This window comes from Propithecus coquereli, unplaced genomic scaffold (assembly GCF_000956105.1).
Source record: "Propithecus coquereli isolate 6110/MARCELLA unplaced genomic scaffold, Pcoq_1.0 Scaffold198, whole genome shotgun sequence".
NCBI lineage: Eukaryota > Metazoa > Chordata > Mammalia > Primates > Indriidae > Propithecus > Propithecus coquereli.
The window spans coordinates 303,041-325,208 of record NW_012144744.1 but is presented as its reverse complement, the minus strand read 5'-3'; the positions used below and the strand labels follow the sequence as shown (position 1 = coordinate 325,208).

The following is a 22,168-nucleotide window of genomic DNA, read 5'->3' as shown; positions in this document are numbered from 1 at the left end:
ATAACACACTTTGTCATTTATGATACACTCTCTCTCACACTGTGAAATCATCAAGGCAGCTATTATTGTCAGCATCTCCTCATCTAGAACATTTCCTACTCATCACCCTCAATTTACAAAGTTCCAAATGCACTAGCTCTTGGTCAGTCCCCTAAACACAACACACTGGATCCTGCCACAGGGCCTTTGTATGTACTATCTCAGCTATTTGGAGCACTCATTTTTCTGATTTCCTCATGAGTGGCTCTTTCTTGGATTCAGTTCTAATGTCCCACCCTCTCTGGCCTCTCTTATCTACTGATCTATCACTCACTCTCTGTTTTATTTTCTTCCTTGACATTTATCATTAGGTTTAATTTTGTCCATATTTATCATCTGACTCGCCCCTCTAGGAATGCAAGTTCCTGAGGACAGGCCCCTTGTACACCGTGTTCACCACTGAAGAATCCACCAATGTTCTTAGCCCACAGATAAGTGTCTGAAACAGACTAGTATCTGATGAATAACGAATGGATTCCAGTTTGACAGATAAGTAAACCAAGGTGCAGGGAGGAGGCTGCCCAGTCTCACGGGTATTCACTGACAGAGCAGAGCCTTGAGCCCATGTCTCTGACTCCTGGCCCAGCATCACTGTCCCTGCACCACCTTCATCAATATTCTGATCGTCTGGGGTGCCTTTCACCCAGAACTCAGTTCATCAGGGGATTAAATCAATCTTTCATCAATGACAGGGTGCATCTGTCCACATTTCTCACCACAGAGCCAAACGAGTGCATGCCTGTTACCCAGAAATGCAAATGTTTCACGACTAATTTCAAAGGATGTCAAGGAAGACAGTTTTTTAAAATTCTCTGGGAGAATTCCATTGAACTTAAATGATTTTATGCATAAATATTAATGAAATTGTGAGTTTTATACTAAAAAAGTAAAGGTTAATGGCTACATTAGCTGTTTTCTCATTTCTCAAACAGAGGCAATCCAAAACCTAATATGCATATATACAAACATGAGTAATTTGCCCAAAGCATTATACTCTGTCTCTGTGATCTTCTTGTCTTCAATTAAGGTCAAATGTCATCTGAACAGCTTCATTTCTTCTGACAAAGATTTAAATTTTACTTAATTAGTGTGTTCTTGACAACCTCCTCATTTTCTTGACATCAGATACTTCCATTCATTTTCACTTCTGCCTAAAAATTACTACTTTCCAGTGAACACCACGGCCTAACTAGCCATCCTCTTGCTCTTCAAATGTGTATCCATTAAACTTTCTTTAGAAGCTATGTCTACCCTGGGGGTAAAGATAAAAAGAGTAGAAACTCAGGATCCGGGTGTCTTGTCTCCTAGCACTTGGAGACATCTATAGAAGGCACACATTTTCAGCTTTAACCATTTACCTTCTTCAAGAAGAGGCCTCCATCAAGAGGTAAGTAATCTCATTTGCTAGAGAATATTCCTCATCCGTTATTACCATTTTCTACATTTCCATAATTTTTATTAATTTATTCAACTAAAAACTTGGACAAAGTAAATGCAAGGAATTGTGCCATATGGCACGCACAGCACAATGATTTTTTTTAAAAAGATATTCAGCTCCCCACCCTGCCTTCCCAGGTAACCGTAATTCCCAGCGGCTCAAGCCAGAACCCTGGGCATCACCCTTGATTCCTCCCTCTCCGCCTCCCAACAACCGATACAGAACTGCAGAGTCCACTCCTGAATTAACCAACTTCTCTCCATCTGCACCACTATTATCTGACCTAGTCCAGGACTCTGTCCTCTTATCTAGGATCTAGATTCTAGAAAACTGCAACAACCTCCTCACTGGCTTTTTGTCTCTAGTTTTGCCCTCTCCCTGCCATTTTCCACTAAGCAGCCAGTGTGATCTTTCTACAACATAAATATAATCATGCCACCACACCCGCACTTAAATCCCCTCCATGGATTCCACCGCCCTTGGTATAAAGGTTAAACCCCTGTGCATTGCTTACAAAGCCATTCATAATCTGGCCTCCTGTCTGCCTCGCCAGGTTGACTTCTTGTCACCTTGCCTCCTCTTCCGTACCTATGCTCTCCCTACTCATCAACAACACTAAATTTTTCTTTAGTTCTTTTCTTTGAATGCACCATGATCTCTCATCTCTCACCCCTTCACTCATCCTTCATCCAGAACCCCTCTTCCATTCCTCTTTTCTTGGCTGGTTTCTACTTAACCTTCTACTTAGCCTATTAAGTATAACTCTCAGTGGGAAGACTTTGAACCTCCTTGTGGTTGAGGTAAGGTGCCCTGCTCCTTACATTCTTCCTGCCAGGGCACTGACCATACTTGGTGATGCTTCTTTGTCTTCACTCCTGTAGGCTTCAAAATCGCTGCCCAGCATCTGTCACCACATGGCATTTGGTAGGTTTGCATTAATATTTCCTGAATGTTGTTGAAAAAGGAGCTTACAGTCCACTAGGAGCATAGTTCTAAGTCTAAAGTTTCTCTAAGTATAGGTACCACGTATTTGTTTGAAATGTGAGACTTGTTTGCATACTTCAAACGCAGTACGCACAGACTGGTTTTAGGGCAAGACTCCAGTTTGCTATATTCCTTCCCAAATGGAAGTAATTTAACAATTGAAAATATCTACTTCTTTTATAACATAGGCCTTATGTTATATCTCATGGAGGAAAAAATTAAACTGTTAATTTTATATAACAGGTTCAATTCTTGAAAATGTACTGTTAATTGCCCAAGGAAAAAGTTTTTTTTCTTGGGCTGACTTCACCAAACCATGTAACACACTTCTGGAATTTTCTCCCCTTTCCTCTGACCCTCCATTCTTCAACTATATAAAAGTACAAAATAATTTAAATATTAGTTTAAATTATCCACAATTAGGAAGGTAAACCTGCTGCTTAGAATTTACAGAATGCATTCTATTTGGACAATTCGTTGTTTCAGATAATCTATAACAATCTCTTGATGTGAAAATCTAATGACAATTTCAAATGGTGGGAAGAGTTAGAAAATATCTAAAGAAGCCACAAGGAGAGAAAGGGAAATGACATCTATTGAGTGCCTTGATATATGAGAATTCTCCCAATAACTTCATGTTGCAGGAATCGATACCTTCATGAAGGGACACCCAGGCAGAGGCAAAAGTTCACACATCTAATAACTGATAGAGCCAGAAACTGAACCCAGGTCTCTCTGGCATCACCGTGAAAAGTTCTTTTTGCTATGAGAACTTAGAAACCTGAAGAGTATCATTTGAAATATAAAATTTTTGTTTAAAAAAAAGGAGATGGCTTCTTAGAAAGCCAAACATGTCCTCTTCAACTCCTCACAGAACTATTCTGCACGAAGCTTTTTCTGAGACCCCTAGCTTTCAGCTTTCCATCTAATTATGCTTAGATTTAATTTTATCTATAATTTAGGAAAAATATTGAAAAACAGAAGATTTACCATTATATCTTATAGAGTTGCAAATACTGGCAGAACTTTCAATTAGATTTAATCTGCATTAATTAAGTTTTCCATTTTAACAAAGCTCTATATTAACACATTTGAATCAGAAAAAATAAATATTAAATCTGCAATGCCATTAAGATAGTTCGGCAAGACAGATACATCTTTGTTGCTCTTCCAATGTGCTCTGTTGGCACTGTAAAAAAAATTTATTGCACTAGAAATATAGATTAGAATTAATAACAGAGTACCCATTCCATTACATAAAAGAGCCTATTTCAATTACTACCTCCAGGTACATTTTCAATAGTCTTTATATTTAAGTTTTCCATTTCATTTTATCTATCCACTTAAGATATCCATGGGAACTCAATTGGCTCAGTTACCTAGGGAATTTCCAGATATTACTTTGCCAAGAAGTTCACTTCTGGTTTAAAGAACCACAATCTCCCAAAAGTTCTCCCTCTGGCTACCGGGTTCCCATCAGGTGAGAGAGATGCCTGCCTTTGGCCAGAAGGAAACTCAGCCACTGCATGAACTCCTCTGCCATTAATTCAATAATGGCCTTGCCTGAGAGTAGCCGGAAGCCCAGCAGAAATTAGAAACAGTGATTTGCAAAGCAGTAAATGAAGTTTCTCTGGATGACAGCTTTGGAAAAGGCAGTGGATGATTACTTCCTGTGGTGCATGTGATGGCTGGGGAGGGTGTTCAGATCCAGAACGCTGTTTCCACCAAAGCGCTTTATCAGCAAAGGTGACTTTTGACTAGAAATTGAACATTACCAAAAGGTTGGGGTGATGGTCATTTTTCCTTTAACCACTGAACTAGGGAAAAACTACTGTTTTCTCATCTGTCCACTCCTCAGCACTTATTCTCCCCTCAGCATCAAATTTCTTCTTCTTCTTCTTCTTCTTCTTCTTCTTCTTCTTCTTCTTCTTCTTCTTCTTCATCATCATCATCATCATGGCTTTTAAACTGAGTCTCCTTTGTGTGCCAAGCACTATGCGAGGTGTTTTACAAGTACTTCTAATCCTCCCCAAAATCACAAAGTATTATTCAGTTCGGTCTCCAGATACTAAAACCTTTGCCCTTTTCACTATCCTGTGCAGCCTCCTACATGTAGCACATCCAAGGCAATACCTGTGCCTGGTATAATATATTCCATGCGAATCTTTGAAACTAGCCATGCAAATTCTGAACAGCTCTAATCAGAGATGGAGAAAATGAATCATTTATTCATTTAACACTTATTTATTGAGTGCATACTATGTGCCTAAGAGTATTACTTGGAGAAACCCTCACATGAGGCAGTAGCTTACCTATGCTACTTACATGTATTTGGGTGCAGACTAAAAGGAAACATCCCAACCAATCAAGACAGAGACTTCTAAGTTATTCTAATAGCTATGCTCTCTCATTTTGAGCATGATGCTAGACTGAATTTCCCAGTACTGGTCAATGAAATGGGATACAGGCAATGCATGGCATTTCCAGGCCTGACCTTTAATCCTATCCAAGGAGACTATGACAAAATTATAATAGAAGCTATTAACCTTTCTTAGAGTGTCATAGATGGAGCAATAAAAATAAATAAATAAATACACATAGAAGTTAAATAACACCACTGAAAGGTGTTAAATATAGAGTGATGTGCCTATATATAAATATACACCTTTAAAAACTACCCATAAATTTAAAATGTACCCCCTAAAATTAAAAATATCAAGCATTAAAAAGATGACCAGAAAAAAAATTTCTGCAAACTCAAAAATCTTACAACACATATTTTATGACTTCAATTAACAATAAAACCAGAAATTATCCATTAAATATTTTTTAATTTAATCTGTTTAGAATTTTTAAAACACTCCTTTAACTAGGGTTAAAGAGGAAGTTAAACTGACATTAAGAACTATACAGAAGCACAAGAAACAAACACAGTATACAGCAAGATCAGTGGGCTGTGGCCAAAGCAATACTCACAAGGAAACATAAAGCCTTCAGTGATTTTACTAGTAAACAGAAAATACTGAAAACAAATGAACTAAACATTGAAGAAATTAATAAAAATACCAATAAGATGATCTAAAAGAAGGTAAAAAGCAGAAATCAATAAATTTGAAATGAATAACAGTAGACTTGATCAATAAAACTAAGAACTGTTTCATTAAAAAGACCAATAAATTACACAATCCCACGCTGAGCCTGGCCAAGAAAAGAAGAATAAAACACATATATCTTACATTAGAAATGAAAGATAAAACCACATATATAAAAATTTTATTAAGTGAAAGAGACCATAATGGCCAACTATTGGCCCAAAAAATGATACCCTCAATGAATTATGATTTTCTAAGAAACATAAATTGATCCTAAGGTGAGCTTAAAATTAATTAGAACCATTCCATAATAAAACCAGAAAATGAACATTCTCAATAATAAAAGATTTACCAGCTTCCCCCAAAACAAATTATCAACCTGAATATTTTCTGTACTTTTCAGCCCAACAAAATATTTTCTGTACTTTTCTAACTACATGTAAATCTAATTATTTATATCTAATTACATTTACATCTAATTATTTTGAGACTCATTCTCTCAGTAAAATTTATAGAAAAGGTATGGCCTATATTTTTAAACCAGTCCAGAGCATAAAAAATTTCAAAAAGCCTCAAATTAACTTATATACACAGAAAAATCTATTGTATCTCACTAACGAGTTAAAACATTGTTTGTTTAATGAGTTTAATGTACAGTATTTAAAACAATGCCTAGCATTTATCAGTGTTCAAAACTAATATTAGATGTTACCACTATTTTTATTAATATTGCTACTGTTATTATTTAATGATGCAAAAATTCTAAATAAAACATCAGTTAATGTAAGTTTACTCAAGAATTTCAGAAATAGTTCAACATTATGGATTCCATTAATGTAATTACTTATGTTAATAGATAAATGGGAAAAAACACAAAATTCTCACAAGATGCATACTAAAGAGATATTTAATAAAATTTAACAGCTATTCCTGATTTTTTAATCTTTCAGTAAATCAGGAATAAAATGAATTTCCTTTACATGATGACTAGATGAATAGAGATAGAGATTAGAAACTATTACCAGACATTATATTAAACGATAAAAGGAACATATTAAAGTCAGAAAGAAAAAAGATTTGTTTGCTATCTTCTTCTTTACTTTAATGAAGACCTTTAATCCGTTTACATGTTATTCACCACTATTGTGGAGATTCTAGCCAATATCATAAAACATGAAAAAGAAATAGCTGGTATAAATATTAAAAATTGATAATGGAAAAATCTTCAATATTTTCAAATTATAAAATTTTATACCTGACAAATCAAAGGGAATCATGTTTAAAAAATTAATTTTTGGTACATGGTATGCAATCAGCAAACATTAGCTTTTAAAAAGCTATTCCACATAGCTTAAAAATCAGCTAAAACTCTGATAAAGAAAACCAGAATAAAACATCAAAGGAAAAAAAAAAACTGCAGAACAATATCTCCCCTATGAATATAGATACAAAAATCCTCAATGATATACTATCAAATCAAATCCATAACATAGAAAAAGGATTATACAACATAACCAAGTAAAATTTATCCCAGGAATGCAAGCCAAAAATAAATTAGTGTAATATACCACACCAATAGAATAAAGGACAAAAACCACACTATCATCTCAATAGATGTAGAATAGCATGTGAAAAAATTTAATACCCCTTTATAACAGAAACACTGAACAAACTAGGAATAGAAACAAACTTCCTCAACTGATGATGAACATCTACAAAAAGAAGAGAATGTCTCCAAACTCTTAAGAGTATCTTTAAAAACTCACAGCCGGCCAGGCGCGGTGGCTCACGCCTGTAATCCTAGCTCTCTGGGAGGCCGAGGCGGGCCGATTGTTTGAGCCGAGGAGTTCAAAACCAGCCTGAGCAAGAGCGAGACCCTGTCTCTACTAAAGTTAGAAAGAAATTAATTGGACAACTAAAAATATATAGAAAAAAATTAGCCAGGCATGGTGGCGCATGCCTGTAGTCCCAGCTACTCGGGAGGCTGAGGCAGGAGGATCGCTTGAGCCCAGGAGTTTGAGGTTGCTGTGAGCTAGGATGACGCCACGGCACTCTAGCCCCGGCAACAGAGTGAGACTCTGTCTCAAAAAAAAAAAAAAAAAAAAACTCACAGCCAACATCCTTCATGGTCAAACTGGAAGCTTTCCCGTTAAGATCAGGAACGATTCAAGGATGTCTGCTATCACGACTTCTATTAAACATTGTACTAGAAGTTCCAGAGAGGGCAGTTAGTCAAGACAATGAAATAAAAGGCATCCAGGTAGGACAGGAAGAAATAAAGTTATCTCCACTTGCAGATAACATTATCTTGAATGGAAAAATCCTAAGGAATTCACTAGAAAACAATGAGAACTAATAAATGAGGTTAACAAGGTTATAGGATATAAGATAAATATGCAAAAATTGTTAGTTTTTATATGCAGTAGGAATGAGCAACCAGAAAATGAAATTAAGAAAATAATTCCATTTACAACAGCATCAAAAAAGAATAAAATACTTGGGAATAAATTAACAAAAGCCATGAAAAACTTATACTCTGAAAACCCCCCAAAAAAAAATGTTGAAAGAAATTAAAGAAGGTCTAAATAAATAGAAAGACATTCCATGTTCATGGACTAGACAATTTGATATTGTTATGATGGCAATACTCCCCCAAATTGGTCGCCAGATTCAATGCAATCCCTATCAAAATCCCAACTGACTTCTTGGCAGAAATTGACAAACTGGTCCTAAAGTTCACATGGAAATTCAAGAGGACTAGAATAGCCAAAACAATCTTGAAAAGAAGAACAAAGCTGAGGGACTCATACTTTCCAATTTCCAAACTTAATACAAAGCTACAATAATCAAAATAGCACTGCCATATGGATAGACATATAGATCAATGGAATAGAAATGAGGAGTCCAGAAATAAATCTTCGCACTTTATGGTCAATTCATCTTCAACAAGGGTATGAAGACAATTCACTGGGGGAAAAACAGTCTTCAACAAATAGTAATGATATAACTGGATATCCATTTGCAAAAGAATGAAGTAAGATCCCTATCTCACACCATATATAAAAATTAACCCAAAATATACCTAAGAGCTAAATGTAAGGGCTAAATCTATAAAACTTTTAGAAGAAATGTAAGAGTAAATCTTCATAGCCTTGGATTAGGCAATGGTTTCTTAGATATGACACCAAAAGCACAAACAACAAATGGAAAAAACAAAGTGAATATTCTCAAATTTTAAAACTTTTGTGCTTAAAGGACCCCACCAGGAAAACGAAAAGACCACCCACAGAATGGGGAAAAATTGTAAATCATATATCTGATAAGGGACATGTATCTGTACTATAAAGAATTATTACAAATCAATTATAAAAAGACAAATAACCCAATTAAAACTGGGCAAATGATCTGAACAGACATTTCCCCAAAGAAGATATACAAATGGCCAATAAGCACATGAAAAGATAATCAACATCATTTGCCATCAGGCAAATGCAATTCAAAACCACAATGGGATGTCACTTCATACTCATTAGGATGGCTATAATCAAAAAGAAAGATAATAACTAGTGTTGACAAAGACGTGGAGAAATTAAAACCGTCGTACACTGCTAGTGGGAATGTGAAATGGTGCAGTCACTTTGCAAAACAGTCTGGCAGTTCCTCAGTTAAATATAGACTTTCCACCCAATCTAGCAATTCCAGTCCTAGACATATACCTAAGAGAATGAAAACATATGTTCACACAAAACTTGTATGTGAATGTTCATAGCAGCATTATTCATAATAGCCAAAAAGTGGAACTAATTCAAATGTCTACCAACTGATGAATGGATAAATATGTGTTATATTCAAACAATATAATATTATTCTACAATAAAAATAAACTACTGACATGAGCTACAACATGAATGAACCTTGAAAACATTATTCTAAGTGAGAGAAGCCAGTCACAAAGGACCACATAGCATATGATTTCACTTATATGCAATGACAAGAATAGGCAAATTTACACTGACAGAAAGTAGATTAGTGGTTGCCTAAGGCTAGGGGGATTATAGGGAAATTGGAGTTAACAGCTAAAAGGTGTGGGATTTATTTTGGAGGTAATGAAAATTTCTAAAATTGATTGTGGTGGCACAACTCTGTGAATATACTGAAAACTACTGAACTAGAAAAATTAAAAACTGTCTAGGAATCTAAAATGCCCATCATATCCCAATCTGGGTAAATACATATTTAATTCATCTTCATCATAAGTGATACAATCAGAATCACATAACACAGGCTCACAAAAATAAGCTAGGTGTCTGATATTCCAGCCAACAGTCTATCCACCAGATAGATACCTGGATCCTCTGCTATTGAATAAATAAGAGCCCTAAATCCTTGGTCATCTTATATACCTGGTCAAATGTCCATGCCAAATGTCTACAGGACAATTTGCTCCTCTAGACACTGTTGTCCTGATAAATAATGAGAGCAACCTGAAAATGATGAAAGTTATTCACTTATTACAAATGGAAACACTTTGGGGGGGTATTATAAATAGCCTAATTCCTAAATATATACTATTATATATTCCTCTCTATTTTCTTGCATTCTTGGTCTCCTTAACCAGATTTTATGTCCTTAAGAGTAGAAACCAGGTCTGCTGCATTACCCACAATCAGTGCATTACAGATCCACAGTCTTTCAGACCTCCTTGCTTAGACTACACAAACATGGATCAGGACACCATAAAATCCAGTGGGGGAAGGGATCTAGTTTCTATTTCTTCATATTTATTTTGTTTATGAGTGAAGACTTGAGGTTTTCTATTACAATGAGAAATGATCAGATGACTCTCTGTTGAAGCATCCTCAGGTTCTATTAGAAACCTACAGGGATGTAAAAGAAGGCAGCCTCAGATGACTCTATGTAGAAACACTAAAGGTTTTTTAAAATCTTTCCTAAAGTAAGATTTAAAAAAAAATCCAAAAGAGAAACCCATCAAATATAGTTTCAAGACATACATAGACAAGGAGAAGAAATGTATACGCGTTAAGGGATGACCATTCACCAGGTACTATCTTTTTTCATCCTTACAGCAACCCTGAAAAATAGGTTATTACCCACATTTTACAGACAAGGAAATTGAGGTTCCAAGACATTAAATAGCTGGTGGCACAAAGTTAGAATTGGAACTTTTAACCTCCATTAGTCCAACTCTAAAGCCTATGCTCTTTCTACTATAATGGCAGTCATTCCGCATGCTTCTCACCTGCTTTGGAAAGCTCTCCTCTACCTTCATTGAGAAGCACCTGAAGACCTACATTATACTCTTGGGCATTTGTATGGCTCTCATACCAAGGATGCCCTGACACCCAACCCCATAAGGCCAACGGGGCAAGGACACAGCCTTTCCACAATTGCGAAGCAGAGACTTGGCTTGATACCAACTGCTGGAACACAAGGACCTGTGCCTTTGCCTAGCATATAGAGTATCTTTGAACTAACCCGTATCTCTCACAGACAGACCCAGAAACAGCCAGCTTATAATGCTGACAACATCCCCCAAAAGGATTAGGGTCCATCATATCCCTTTGAGGCAAGAGCAAATTTAACCACTAAAAAGAGACAGCTCTTGATCCTCACAATTGCCAAATGTCTGCCTAGGAAGACCCTCCGCTCCAGCAAAATTGGTCTTTTCACTGTCCCCCTTCCCCACCAAAATTGCATTTCCCCATATTGCCTCCCCTCTATGACTGCACACATTGTTGCTCCTGCTTGATATACCCTTCCTTCCCTTACCTGCTGGAATTCTGCCCACTCTTTAAGAATATTCATTCTCTCTATGTGGTCTTCCTTAACCACTGACCTAATGTAAAGGAATTCCATGAACTTCACACCTTTACATAATTTTGAAATTAGTTATGCATTTCTTCATAACACTCTTCTATTATTTATTATTAGCTATTTTTTTATTCTTTAGCTTTTTATGTGGTCATGCCTTGCTTCCCACATCGTGAAACTCCGCTGTAAGTCCTGAGATGATTGTGTTTCTTTGATTTCCCCACAAAACTTGGCATAGCACCTAGAACAGAGTAGGTGCTTCATAAATATTTTCGATGGACAAATATAGAGGAAGCTGGTATTAAAAATTAAAATTGTTTAGGTTACCTAGTAATGACTACTTTCAATTCCATAATAGAGTGATCTTCTTCAAACTTAAAACCCTACATAAGCAGTGTTGAACTCAATAATAAAGTGATCTTTCTTAAATTTAAAACCTCACTACCCTTGGGGACTTTAGTCCAAGTTTTCAACATGGCATTGAAGCTTTACAATGATCTGGCTCCTACCTAACTCTATGAGATCACCCCTTGCTGCCCACACCAAACTCTGATCCTTTCCCCACATATACTTTTATGTTTCAACCACTTACCCACCCACTGTTCCTTATTAAAATCTCAGCAATCTCTTTTTGGAATGTTGTTCTTTCCATCCCTTACTCCTTCCCATTCAGCCTGTCAAATATCTACTCACTTTTTTTCCCTTAAACAGCCAATATCCTTTCTGAAGCCTTTCCTGGCTACCGCAACCCTTAGTAGAACTGACCACTCTTACCTTTAATCCCCGAATACAATCTTCTAGCATTGCATCTACAATACTTTATGATATTTATTTGTCTATCTTCCCTACTAGCTTATGTAATCCTTGGAATAATAATTCTGTACTTGGGCTGGTGGTGTCTTTGGTCCACCATCTTGCTCCTCTGGGGTCTTTGACAAAGCAGACAAAAACATACACTGGGGAAAAGAACCCCTATTCAATAAATGGTGCTTGGAAAATTGGATAGACACATGTAGAAGACTGAAACAGCTTCTGCATGTCTCACCACTCACAAAAATCAACTCATGATTGATAACAAACTTAAACCTAAGGCATGAAACCACAAGAATTCTAGAAGAAGATGTTGGAAAAACTCTTATAGACATCAGCCTAGGCAAATAATTTCTGAAGAAGACCCAAAACACAATCACAGCAACAACAAAAATAAATAAAGAGGACCTGATCACATTAAAAAGCTTCTACGCAGCCAAAGAAACTATCACTAGAGTGAATAGACAACCTACAAAATGGGGGAAAATATTTGCATGCTATACATCCGATAAAGGGCTGATAACTAGAATCTATATAGAACTCAGGAAAATCAGCAAGAAAAAAATCAAACAACCCCATTAAAAAGTGGGCAAAGAACATGAACAGAAACTTTTCAAAACAAGATAGACTAATGTCCAAGAAACAGAAGAAAAAATGCTCAACATCTCTAATCATCAGGGACATGCAAATCAAAACCACAATGAGATATCATTTAACTCCAGTGAGTATGGTTTTTATCAAAAAGTGCCCAAACAACAAATGTTGGCATGGATGTAGAGAGATAGGAACACTCATACACTGCTGGTGGGACTGCAAACTAGTACAACCACTACAGAAAATAGTATGGAGATACTTCAAAGAACTAAAAGTAGAACTACCATTTGATCCAGGAATCCCAATACTGGGTATCTACCCAAAGGAAAAAAAGACATTCTGTAAAAAGACCTCTGCACTCGAATGTTCATAGCAGCACAATTCACAATTGCAAAGATGTGGAAACAACCCAAGTGCCCATCAATATTTGAGTGGATTAACAAAATGTGGTTACCATGGAGTACTACTCAGCCATAAAAAAAAAATGATGAACTACCTATTGTATTATCCTGGATGGAGCTGGAGCCCATTCTTCTAAGTATCACAAGAATGGAAAAACAAACACCACATGTACTCACCATTAAATTGGTACTAATTGATCGACAATAATGTGCACATATGGGAAGTAACATTCATAGGGTGTCGGGCAGGTGGGAGGGGAGAGGAGGAGATGGGTAAATTCACATCTAACAGATGTGGTAGGCGCTGTCTGGGGGATGGGCACGCTTGTAGCTCTGACTCGGGCAGTGCAAAAGCAATTTATGTAACCAAAGCGTTTGTACCCCCATAATACTCTGAAACTTTTAAAAAATTATTTTAAAAAAGTCTGTACTCTTCACCTTAATATTTCCAGTGTCAGGTACAATTCCCACATAAATACACAATAAATGCTTATTGAAGGTTGTTAAATATAAGTCATTAACTTGCTCGATGACCTAAATATGATGGATAGAATATAGTCTGATACAAACAAAGTCTAACAGAAGACAGGCAAGAAAGATACTCATGAGTGGTCCTTGGAGAGCAAACAAGAAAGCCACTTTGCCCAAAGTTAATTCTTAATGCAAAGTAAATTCACTAATGTGTTCTACAGAAACAAGGCCTCTGCTAGCTGAATGTTTTCATGGGGCTACAACCTCTAAACTCCAAGGCATTTTGTATAGCCCATTAACTCTGAGGAGATTTTCAAAAGCAGAAAGAGCTTCCTTACCTGTGTTCCAGCTCTCGAATGGACAGTATTACTCCTGAAGTCGAAGGCTTCTGCTGCACCGTGGCCAAAAGGGTGAATTCGCTCTTGTTCCGGAACAGCTGAATTAATTTCTCACTCACATGAGGAGCTGCATGGATCTCTCTTTCTATATCTAGGAATCAAGAAGGAAGAGCAGGAGAAACAGTAAGAAGAGAGAAAGGAGAGGAGAAAAGCAAGAAGGATAGAGAAGAAATGAAGAAGGAGAAAGAGGAAAAGGAACACGAGAAAGAAAAGGAGGAAAGATCCACAGTTAAAAATGTCATGTCGGAAACATCCAGATTGCGCTTTTCATTTTCCCCTCCTGTCAATAGTTTTCATTTTCAGGCACCATTCACCGCTCCCTACAGCTGCATTCATTCAATGCAAATCCCAGAAATGCTACTCCTGTCACCGTGCCCACTTGTGACTTTGACAAGTTTACAATTGGCCAGACAGTGATTTTCTGACAGGAAATTTGACAGGACACTGAGCAATTCGGTTTGCAGCAAACAGATTAAGTCGCTGTAAATAAGGTGAGAGGCAGTCGGATAAATGGGGTCCTAAATTCAGAGGGTTCTGGGTCTAACAAGACCCAAATGCCGCTCAGCAGTCTCCAATTTCATTTTCCCCATGGACCCGGATTCCTTCTCCCCACAATGTATATAGGAAACCTGTCCTTGTACCTAGCAGAGATTTACTAGCGTTAATAATGCCAGACAACTCTGCCTTTGCTTAAAGAATAAATACAAGGCATGTTTGTGATCCATAAGCGTGCCTGGAATTTCTCTGTAAACATGCAATGGATGACTTTGCTCATGAAATATTTATTAAAGTCGAGGCCGCTTTGGCAGACCTAGAGGTGTGTGAGTCCAGCTAATCCTGCCCCTGGATAGGAATGTTTCTTTCTCCAACATCAGCATAATGAGAGACATTCATCACTCCATACTCAGACGCACTTTTGTCATGATAAACTGGGTGTTATCTCATTATTTTGCACTACATTTCCTGGCATCAGAAAAGGGCACTGAGGGAGCAAAGTTAGAGAAGATTATTCAGAGGATGATAAATGAACACCAAAGGTGTGTTTGGTGGCCCCCTCTCACATCCTGAAGACTTCCCCTGACTGTCTGATAACCACTAGGTTATTTCTTCGGGACTGCATGAGAAGCCTTTGAAAAACATAGAATGTCAAAGGCCACATTGCCCAAGCAACATGACAGATTTGTTCACAGACATTGAAGAATCTCATCCTAAAGAGTGACTTCCAAAAAAGAAATCCTTGAATTCTTGACCTTGGGGCTCAGTCTTCTTATCTGCATAATGAGAGAATAGAGCAGGTGATCTAGAGCCTTCCCACCTTAGCCTTCTATAATTCTTCGAATTGCTGCTTCAAGTTTGTAGCACAGAAAAAAACACCACAGTCTTTTCCCAGCTGTAAGATGCTAGGCTACGGATGGCAGAAAGCAAAGTTGGCCCTCCACCATGGAGCCACCCAGCCCAGGCAGACCACTCTACCAGCATAAAACCTACCTGCACAACGCTTGCTTTTCTGCCCAAAGAAAGGCCTTCCCTACTTTACTGTTAAGTGGCATGTTGTCAGCTTTCATCAAGGGCTGGGATAAGAGATAGCCACTAAAAGAATGCTTCTATACTTTCCTCAAAACCCCAGCCAAACACTTTCCAGGATGGTATTCAAACTGTATTAAATGTATGAGCATATGGCTCTAAACTAGAGAGTATTAGCAAATGTTTGTTAACATTATTTTTATCATCATTACTGCTACGTAAAAATTCTCCCAATAAATTCCACCTGAAATTTTGTGCCAGCAAAAAACAATTGGGATTAATTTATATATCTACTTTTTTTCCTTTTTCCTTCTTTACTGAACAATTGGGAATCAACTGATTGGTAGGGGCTGCCTGGAGAGCTCATTTCAAGATTCTGAAGCTTGGTCCCAAAGAACAGAGGGCCATGATCGATCATCAATGCCTGAGGGAGGAAATGGGAATGAATATTGTAGCAGGTATCCTCATCTCTCACTCAATCCACCCTGGGTGATAGCATCCAGCCCCACGGCCAATGACCTCCAAATTTATAACCGCACCCCCAAATTTCTCTTAAGCAACAGATTCACATATTCAATTTCCTACTTAATATCTCCATGTGAATGCCTAATAAGCATTTCAAAGTGTGTGTGCCCACAACGAAGCTCTCCCCCAACTCTCCATTTTCTCACAGAGTTCCCAGTCTTAGTAAATGGCAACACCCAGTTCCTCAAGCCAAAAAAATTAGAAACCGCCCTTGATTCTTCCCATTTTTCCATTCTCCGTATCCAAAATCTAACAGCAAGTCATGCAGACTCCCATATCTAGAATCTGTCCACTTCTTCCTAACTCTACTCTTACAACTTTTGCTCAAACCATTTCATTGCTCCCTAAGACATCTCCGATGGTTTCCTAACTGGTCTCCCTGCTTCCACACTGCCTTTTCTTCTCCATTCTCCACGCAGCAGCCAAAGTGCTCTTTTTAAAGCATAAGTCCGAGTCATTTCAGCCTCCTGATTATAATGCTCCAACAGCTTCCCACTGCGCATAGGATAAAATCCAGTCCCTTTAGTATAACCTGCAAAATCACACACAAACTGATTCTTGCCTTCTCCCACCTGCTTTCACACTCTTCTCGTTGGTGGCCAGAGGAGCACACCGAGATTATTGCCAATCCTTGTGTTCTTCCCTCTTCCCACAGGGGTCTTCTCTCTCCTACCCTTTCACGTGCCTGACTTCTCCTCCTCCAGCTCTCGCTGCAAAGGCAACCTCCTGGCCACTCTCTCCAAAGCAGGCTTTCCATTAATGTCTCTCTAACACACCACCCTGGTTATTTTCTCCCTATAACATATCCTAAGATATGTATTGTGATCAGTTTATTATTTCCTTATATCACTTATCACAATCTTGCTTCATGTTACTTCCTTTCTTTCCCCACTAGCCCATAAGTTCCATGCAGGCAGACATACGTCTATATTCATTGCTATAACCACAGTTACCTCTGGCACAAAACAGGCATCTAATAAAGATGCATTAAATTAATTAATGTATCTTCCATTTATTTTTCTCATTTATGTTATTTCAAGTAACCACATATGTGACAGCCAGAATAAAGTATGATACCATTTGAAAGACCAGGAGGATAAACGGGTCCTTCTCAAATGCCAGTGGCTATCAAATTTTTTCTTAAATGATGTTTGGTGCTAAATAAGCTCCTCCTCTTTGCAAAACACCCCACCTAACAGTCTGAGCCAGTGCCATGTTTCTGCTCACTCAACCTTTCCAGAAAACTCAACATTTCATATGCTGGCTTTTCTCATTTCTCTTCATAAATGATTGGCACATTGAAATAAAGAGCACTTACCAGAGTGAAATGCAACAAACAGCTGTTTTGATACATGGAGACTTTATGTACATTCTCATTTTCAGAAAAGTCCTTTCAAGTAAATGTTTACCATAATTCAGTGCTAAAAAAACACAAGAAAGTAATTCCACTTCCTCTTACAATACACAGGCAAGAACACTGGACCAGGTTTCAAAGGACTGAGACTACCCTAAGTTTTGCAGATAACTAGCTGTGTGACCTTGGATAAGTCACCTTACCTCTCTGAACCTCACACTCCACATCTTAACATTGAGAGGAATGAATTCCATGATCTCCAAGTTCTTTCCTAGCCCCGACATTTCATTTCTGTTAATCATTCGATTCTGCTCCTAGCTGCATATCAAAAGAGGGTACTGAGGGTAATTTCCATCTATAAAACATCCAGATTCTATGATTTTTCTCCTCTGCTGGTTTTCCAAACCAACATAAAACATAAAGTTGTCAATTACTGAAAATACTGATATGTCACCTACTTTGCAGCAGCCTGCTTTTTTCCTGGCGTTAAAAGAGCAGCAACCAGTGAAAACCAATTATGGGACCCTATAGTGAATACGTACTTCCATATTCAACCACTATAAACTGTGTTTGCTATATTAAGGATATTCAATTCTGCTAGAGAGAACAAGAAAAACAAATGGGATGGATAAAGCTCATAAGAAGTGTTAAATACAGATAGCAAGTTAGAAACCTGTGAAACGTGTTAAACATAGATCGAATAAATGGCACATAAGTGTGTTGAACACAGATAAAAAGGATTGAATAGAAGTGTTACTTACAAATAGAATGGGGTGGGAGGACCACGTCACAATGTACAAATCATACCACCTTGAGATTGACAGCTATGCCATCGCTAAAACCAACACCCATTGCTGGCATCCATTTCATTCCTTTTCTGGCCCCATGTGTACTCTCCCCGAGAAAGGCTAATAAAGCCCATCCCTGCTCACCAAATTAACTGGTGAATTACAGCTGTGGCCAGGATTACTTGCCCCTGAGTATTTCCAATAGAGGAAGCACGTGGGCTCCAGGAACCACTCATCTGCTGAACCATCCCCGCCCCCTTTTGTTAACCTCAGCTCCAGCCCTCATAACTACACCATCATCAGGGAAGCTGATGCAGCAAAGAGAGACAAAAACCGAACATATGAGGAATGCATAACTCAAGAATCAGGTGGGCTAGCCCTTCCCCCTGCTTGCACCCAATCCTACACATGTTAACCTACTGCATCTCTTTCTCCTACTTCCTCCTGGGTATTTTAGATTGATTGCATGAGCCAGGTGGGTGATGAATCTGAATTTGATCTGTCTGTGAGACTTTCCATTTCATGACCTATGGGAATGGACTTGGAGGCTACCATTGCATCAAGGTAATTTCCCACAGAACACCCACTTAAAGTGAACATTTTACATTTTAAAAGTGGGGGAAAGAATGTCGTTGCAAATACTCAGAGGTTTTGCACGATCTAGTTAAGAAGTGCTAACTCAGCAGCAAGGGTTAAGTGCTTTTTCTTTCCTAGGATATAATGGCTTTACCTAGTCATTTTTAAAGAAAGACTAAAAATGCTAATGTGATGATTAAACATCAGCAAAAAAAAGTGTTGAGTGAAGGGAGGAGATGGGAAAGTGGAAAAGGGAAGAAATTACATGACGGTATTCACACACTCTTCTCTGCCTCAGATAAAAACAACTTCATTTCCCTCTTCCCTGACATATAGGGTGAGGATGGTGGGTGAATTTCATTGTCAACAAGCACACACCTGTGCTTCCTTTGTGCCAGGCACCGTGCTTGGCATTGGGGAAATGAAAGTAAAAATATAGTTTCCGCCCTGGAGGATAGATACAGAAGCAAGACAGTTTCCTTGTGACAACAGGTACAGAATAGGGCAGTTCACAAGAAACAGAGGAGGCCCATGGAGATGAGGAATGACATCACGGAGGATGTGTCATTGAACCTGACTCTAAAGATGAATAAACATTTACCTGGCAGGAGAGGGAGAAGAGGGCATTCATTGCAGGATCACTGTGCAGATGTGAACACTCATATGTTTTACATTACCCTGGCATTTTTCTTTCTCTGCAAGCGTATCTCTCACTAAAAGTTTAGCAGGGAAAGTTTCTACTTACCCTAATATTGGAGGGAATTCTCAGGCTCTTGACTGGCCAAGGGATACCAGATGAGCACAGAGCAAAATCCCACCAGTGCACCAGCTAGGGATCGGTGAATTGAAGTAGCAAAAGCAGTAGCAGCCAGAAATATGTAAAACCAAACACGCCATGGCAGCCTGCCTCAGCCTTGATGGATGGAGAATTCAGGCAACATTTTCATAAATACACTGAAAACCTCAAAACATGGCAAGTGCCTCATACAGATACAGCACATCCTTCTAGGCTGAGTCCCACTTAAGCTCATGGTAAGAATCGCCCCAAAAGGTAAAGCAACACCTGGTTATTTGAAATGGCAAGTGGCTTTTCATCTCTAAGTACAGAGGAAATTTTTAATTCAGAACCGTTGTCCATGGGGCAATTCCTAGTATGGGAAGAAGGGAGAGAGGCACGTATTCCACTGTCAGGTCTTACAGCCCTTCCTTGAGAATGTCAGACGTTATTGATCCAGGCAGCTTTCAGAAAAGCAGAAATCACAGGCAGAAAGTAGTGGGGGCACCAGGAGACTCCCCGTTAATGTGCAAGGAATTTCTGTCTGCACTAACAAGTTCATAATAACATTCCATTACACCTCCATTAGCTCCAGAAGCCAGAACGGCAAAAAGCAACCAGGTACATCTTATTTCAGTGCCAAGTACAGAGTTAACGCTTTGCACATGTCATCTCACGATAACTTCAGGGGAAGGCATTATTGTAACTCCTACTTCACAGGTGAGAAAACTAAGGCTTACAGAATTTAAATAATGTTCTAAAGGACACTGGTCTAGGAAGCCATGGTGCTCAGATTCCAACTAGGCAAGCTAGTTCTACGAGCCACACTCCTAACTGCTACACCGCCATTTGCCAATATGTGCAATCAGTGCTTGACGCATGCGGAAAGGGGACAAATCGCTGTCATATAATCAGTGTCTGGTACTTTGTATTCACTTAGGAAGTATTTATTGAATAAATGAATGAGCAATCTGTTTGTATATCCTATATGAGGTAAATACCAACATCTCCCCACTTTATTGGTAACAATACTGAGGTACAAAGAAGTTTCATGGCTTGCCCAAGGTCACATGCCAAGTGAGTGGAGATGAAATTGACTCTTGCCTCAGTGAAGTCGATCGTGACATTCCACGGCATTTGCCTGGTACCTCGGCTTGTTTTTCATGCTCCTCCCTGTCCTCTCTCCCACTGACCTCACTCCTGCATCCCAGCACCACGGGCCTCAGTTCCCTTCTTCCCAGGGCCATGTTCCTCCCCACCTTGGTACATTCCCATCTGTAGTGATCTCTGTCTTCTTTCCCTCTTTTTTGTGTACCAACCATAGTAGAGCCTCAAATGTTTGTTGCATTACTATTCATATATTATAGCTTGACTCCAAAATCTGGAACACAATATAAGAAAAGAGGTTTACTAAAGACATTCATATATAACTCAAACCTGTTGAGAAAAAGTACATTTAAAAAATGAGCTGCCTAAGGAATAATAAATCCAGCTGAGCATCCCCAACTCCTCCGTTAAGGGACTAAACCTAAGGAATCCTGCGACACAAGGTATTAATCAATTTTTTGTAATTATTATGTGACTCAATCAAAAGAGATTCTGGTACCCCCATAATTTCACTAATTAGGTAGGCATTGTAAGGCAGCTGAGCTCTTCTTATAAACGTTTGACAGTACCAGGAAGGAAAATCAATGCATGCCCTTTGTTGCTAAAAAATTAACAAAGTGTAGCCACTCCTTCTCTTTAGGCTGTCGCCCCACACTGCCACTGTGACCCACCAATGCTCAAGGATGCTTCTCATCCCCATCCCTCCACCCTCGCCTCAGTTAGAAACAGAGGAATAAAGAGAGAGGTACTGTATGAATGCCAGCTCCATCTGAATCACAGGACAGGAAAGCAAAAAGCAAAAGGCTGGTGAAAAGATTTTTGTAGTACGATTAAGACAGCATTGTACAGCAAAGAAGCTATCCAACAGAGAGTGGTGAAGTAAATTAGGATATATACACGCGATGGAAAATTATGTGTGATAACACAATGATACCACAGGTATTAAAGTAACACAGGCAATGTCTAGGCAATACTGTCAAACAGGCACACAACTGTATGTACAGCACTGTATCAAGTATATATAAAATTTATTTAGTGATGCATAACAGATAGGAACAGCCTTTGATCAAAATGTTAGCAGTTGGGAACTAACATGGGTGAAACTTGTCTTCTTTCCACGTCTGAATTTTCCAAATCTTCTCTAAGAGTTATCATAAGGAAACAACAATTTTTGTGGTAAAATATAAGAGTACACTCTATGAACAAGAGAGAAACAAGAAGGGCATGCTACCAAACAAGAAAATAAGCACCAGTCACCTGGCTTTCAGTCACCTAAGTGTATGTTCTTAAGTCAGCAAGGACAACCGGTGTATTTTGACAATAACTGCATCCAAGCCCCCTCAGGTGTCTGACCACACCGACAGTCAGAACCCTAAAGGTGTTCTTGGCACATTGTGTACAAAACTCCATGCACACACTTTGGGAGGCCGAGGCGGGCGGATTGTTTGAGCTCAGGAGTT

The 22,168-nt window shown here is 38.5% G+C and overlaps 1 protein-coding gene across 3 annotated transcripts in view; it reads right to left on the bottom strand.

Moving 5' to 3' along the window:
• Positions 1–22,168, bottom strand: part of NELL1 (NEL-like 1 (chicken)) — an 837,620-nt gene that overhangs the window by 747,128 nt on the left and 68,324 nt on the right. For all 3 annotated transcript variants that reach the window (XM_012643488.1, XM_012643489.1, XM_012643490.1), the window contains exon 3: positions 14,000–14,150. In XM_012643488.1, the coding sequence (XP_012498942.1) occupies positions 14,000–14,150 (151 nt within the window). The remainder of the gene's footprint in view (positions 1–13,999; positions 14,151–22,168) is intronic.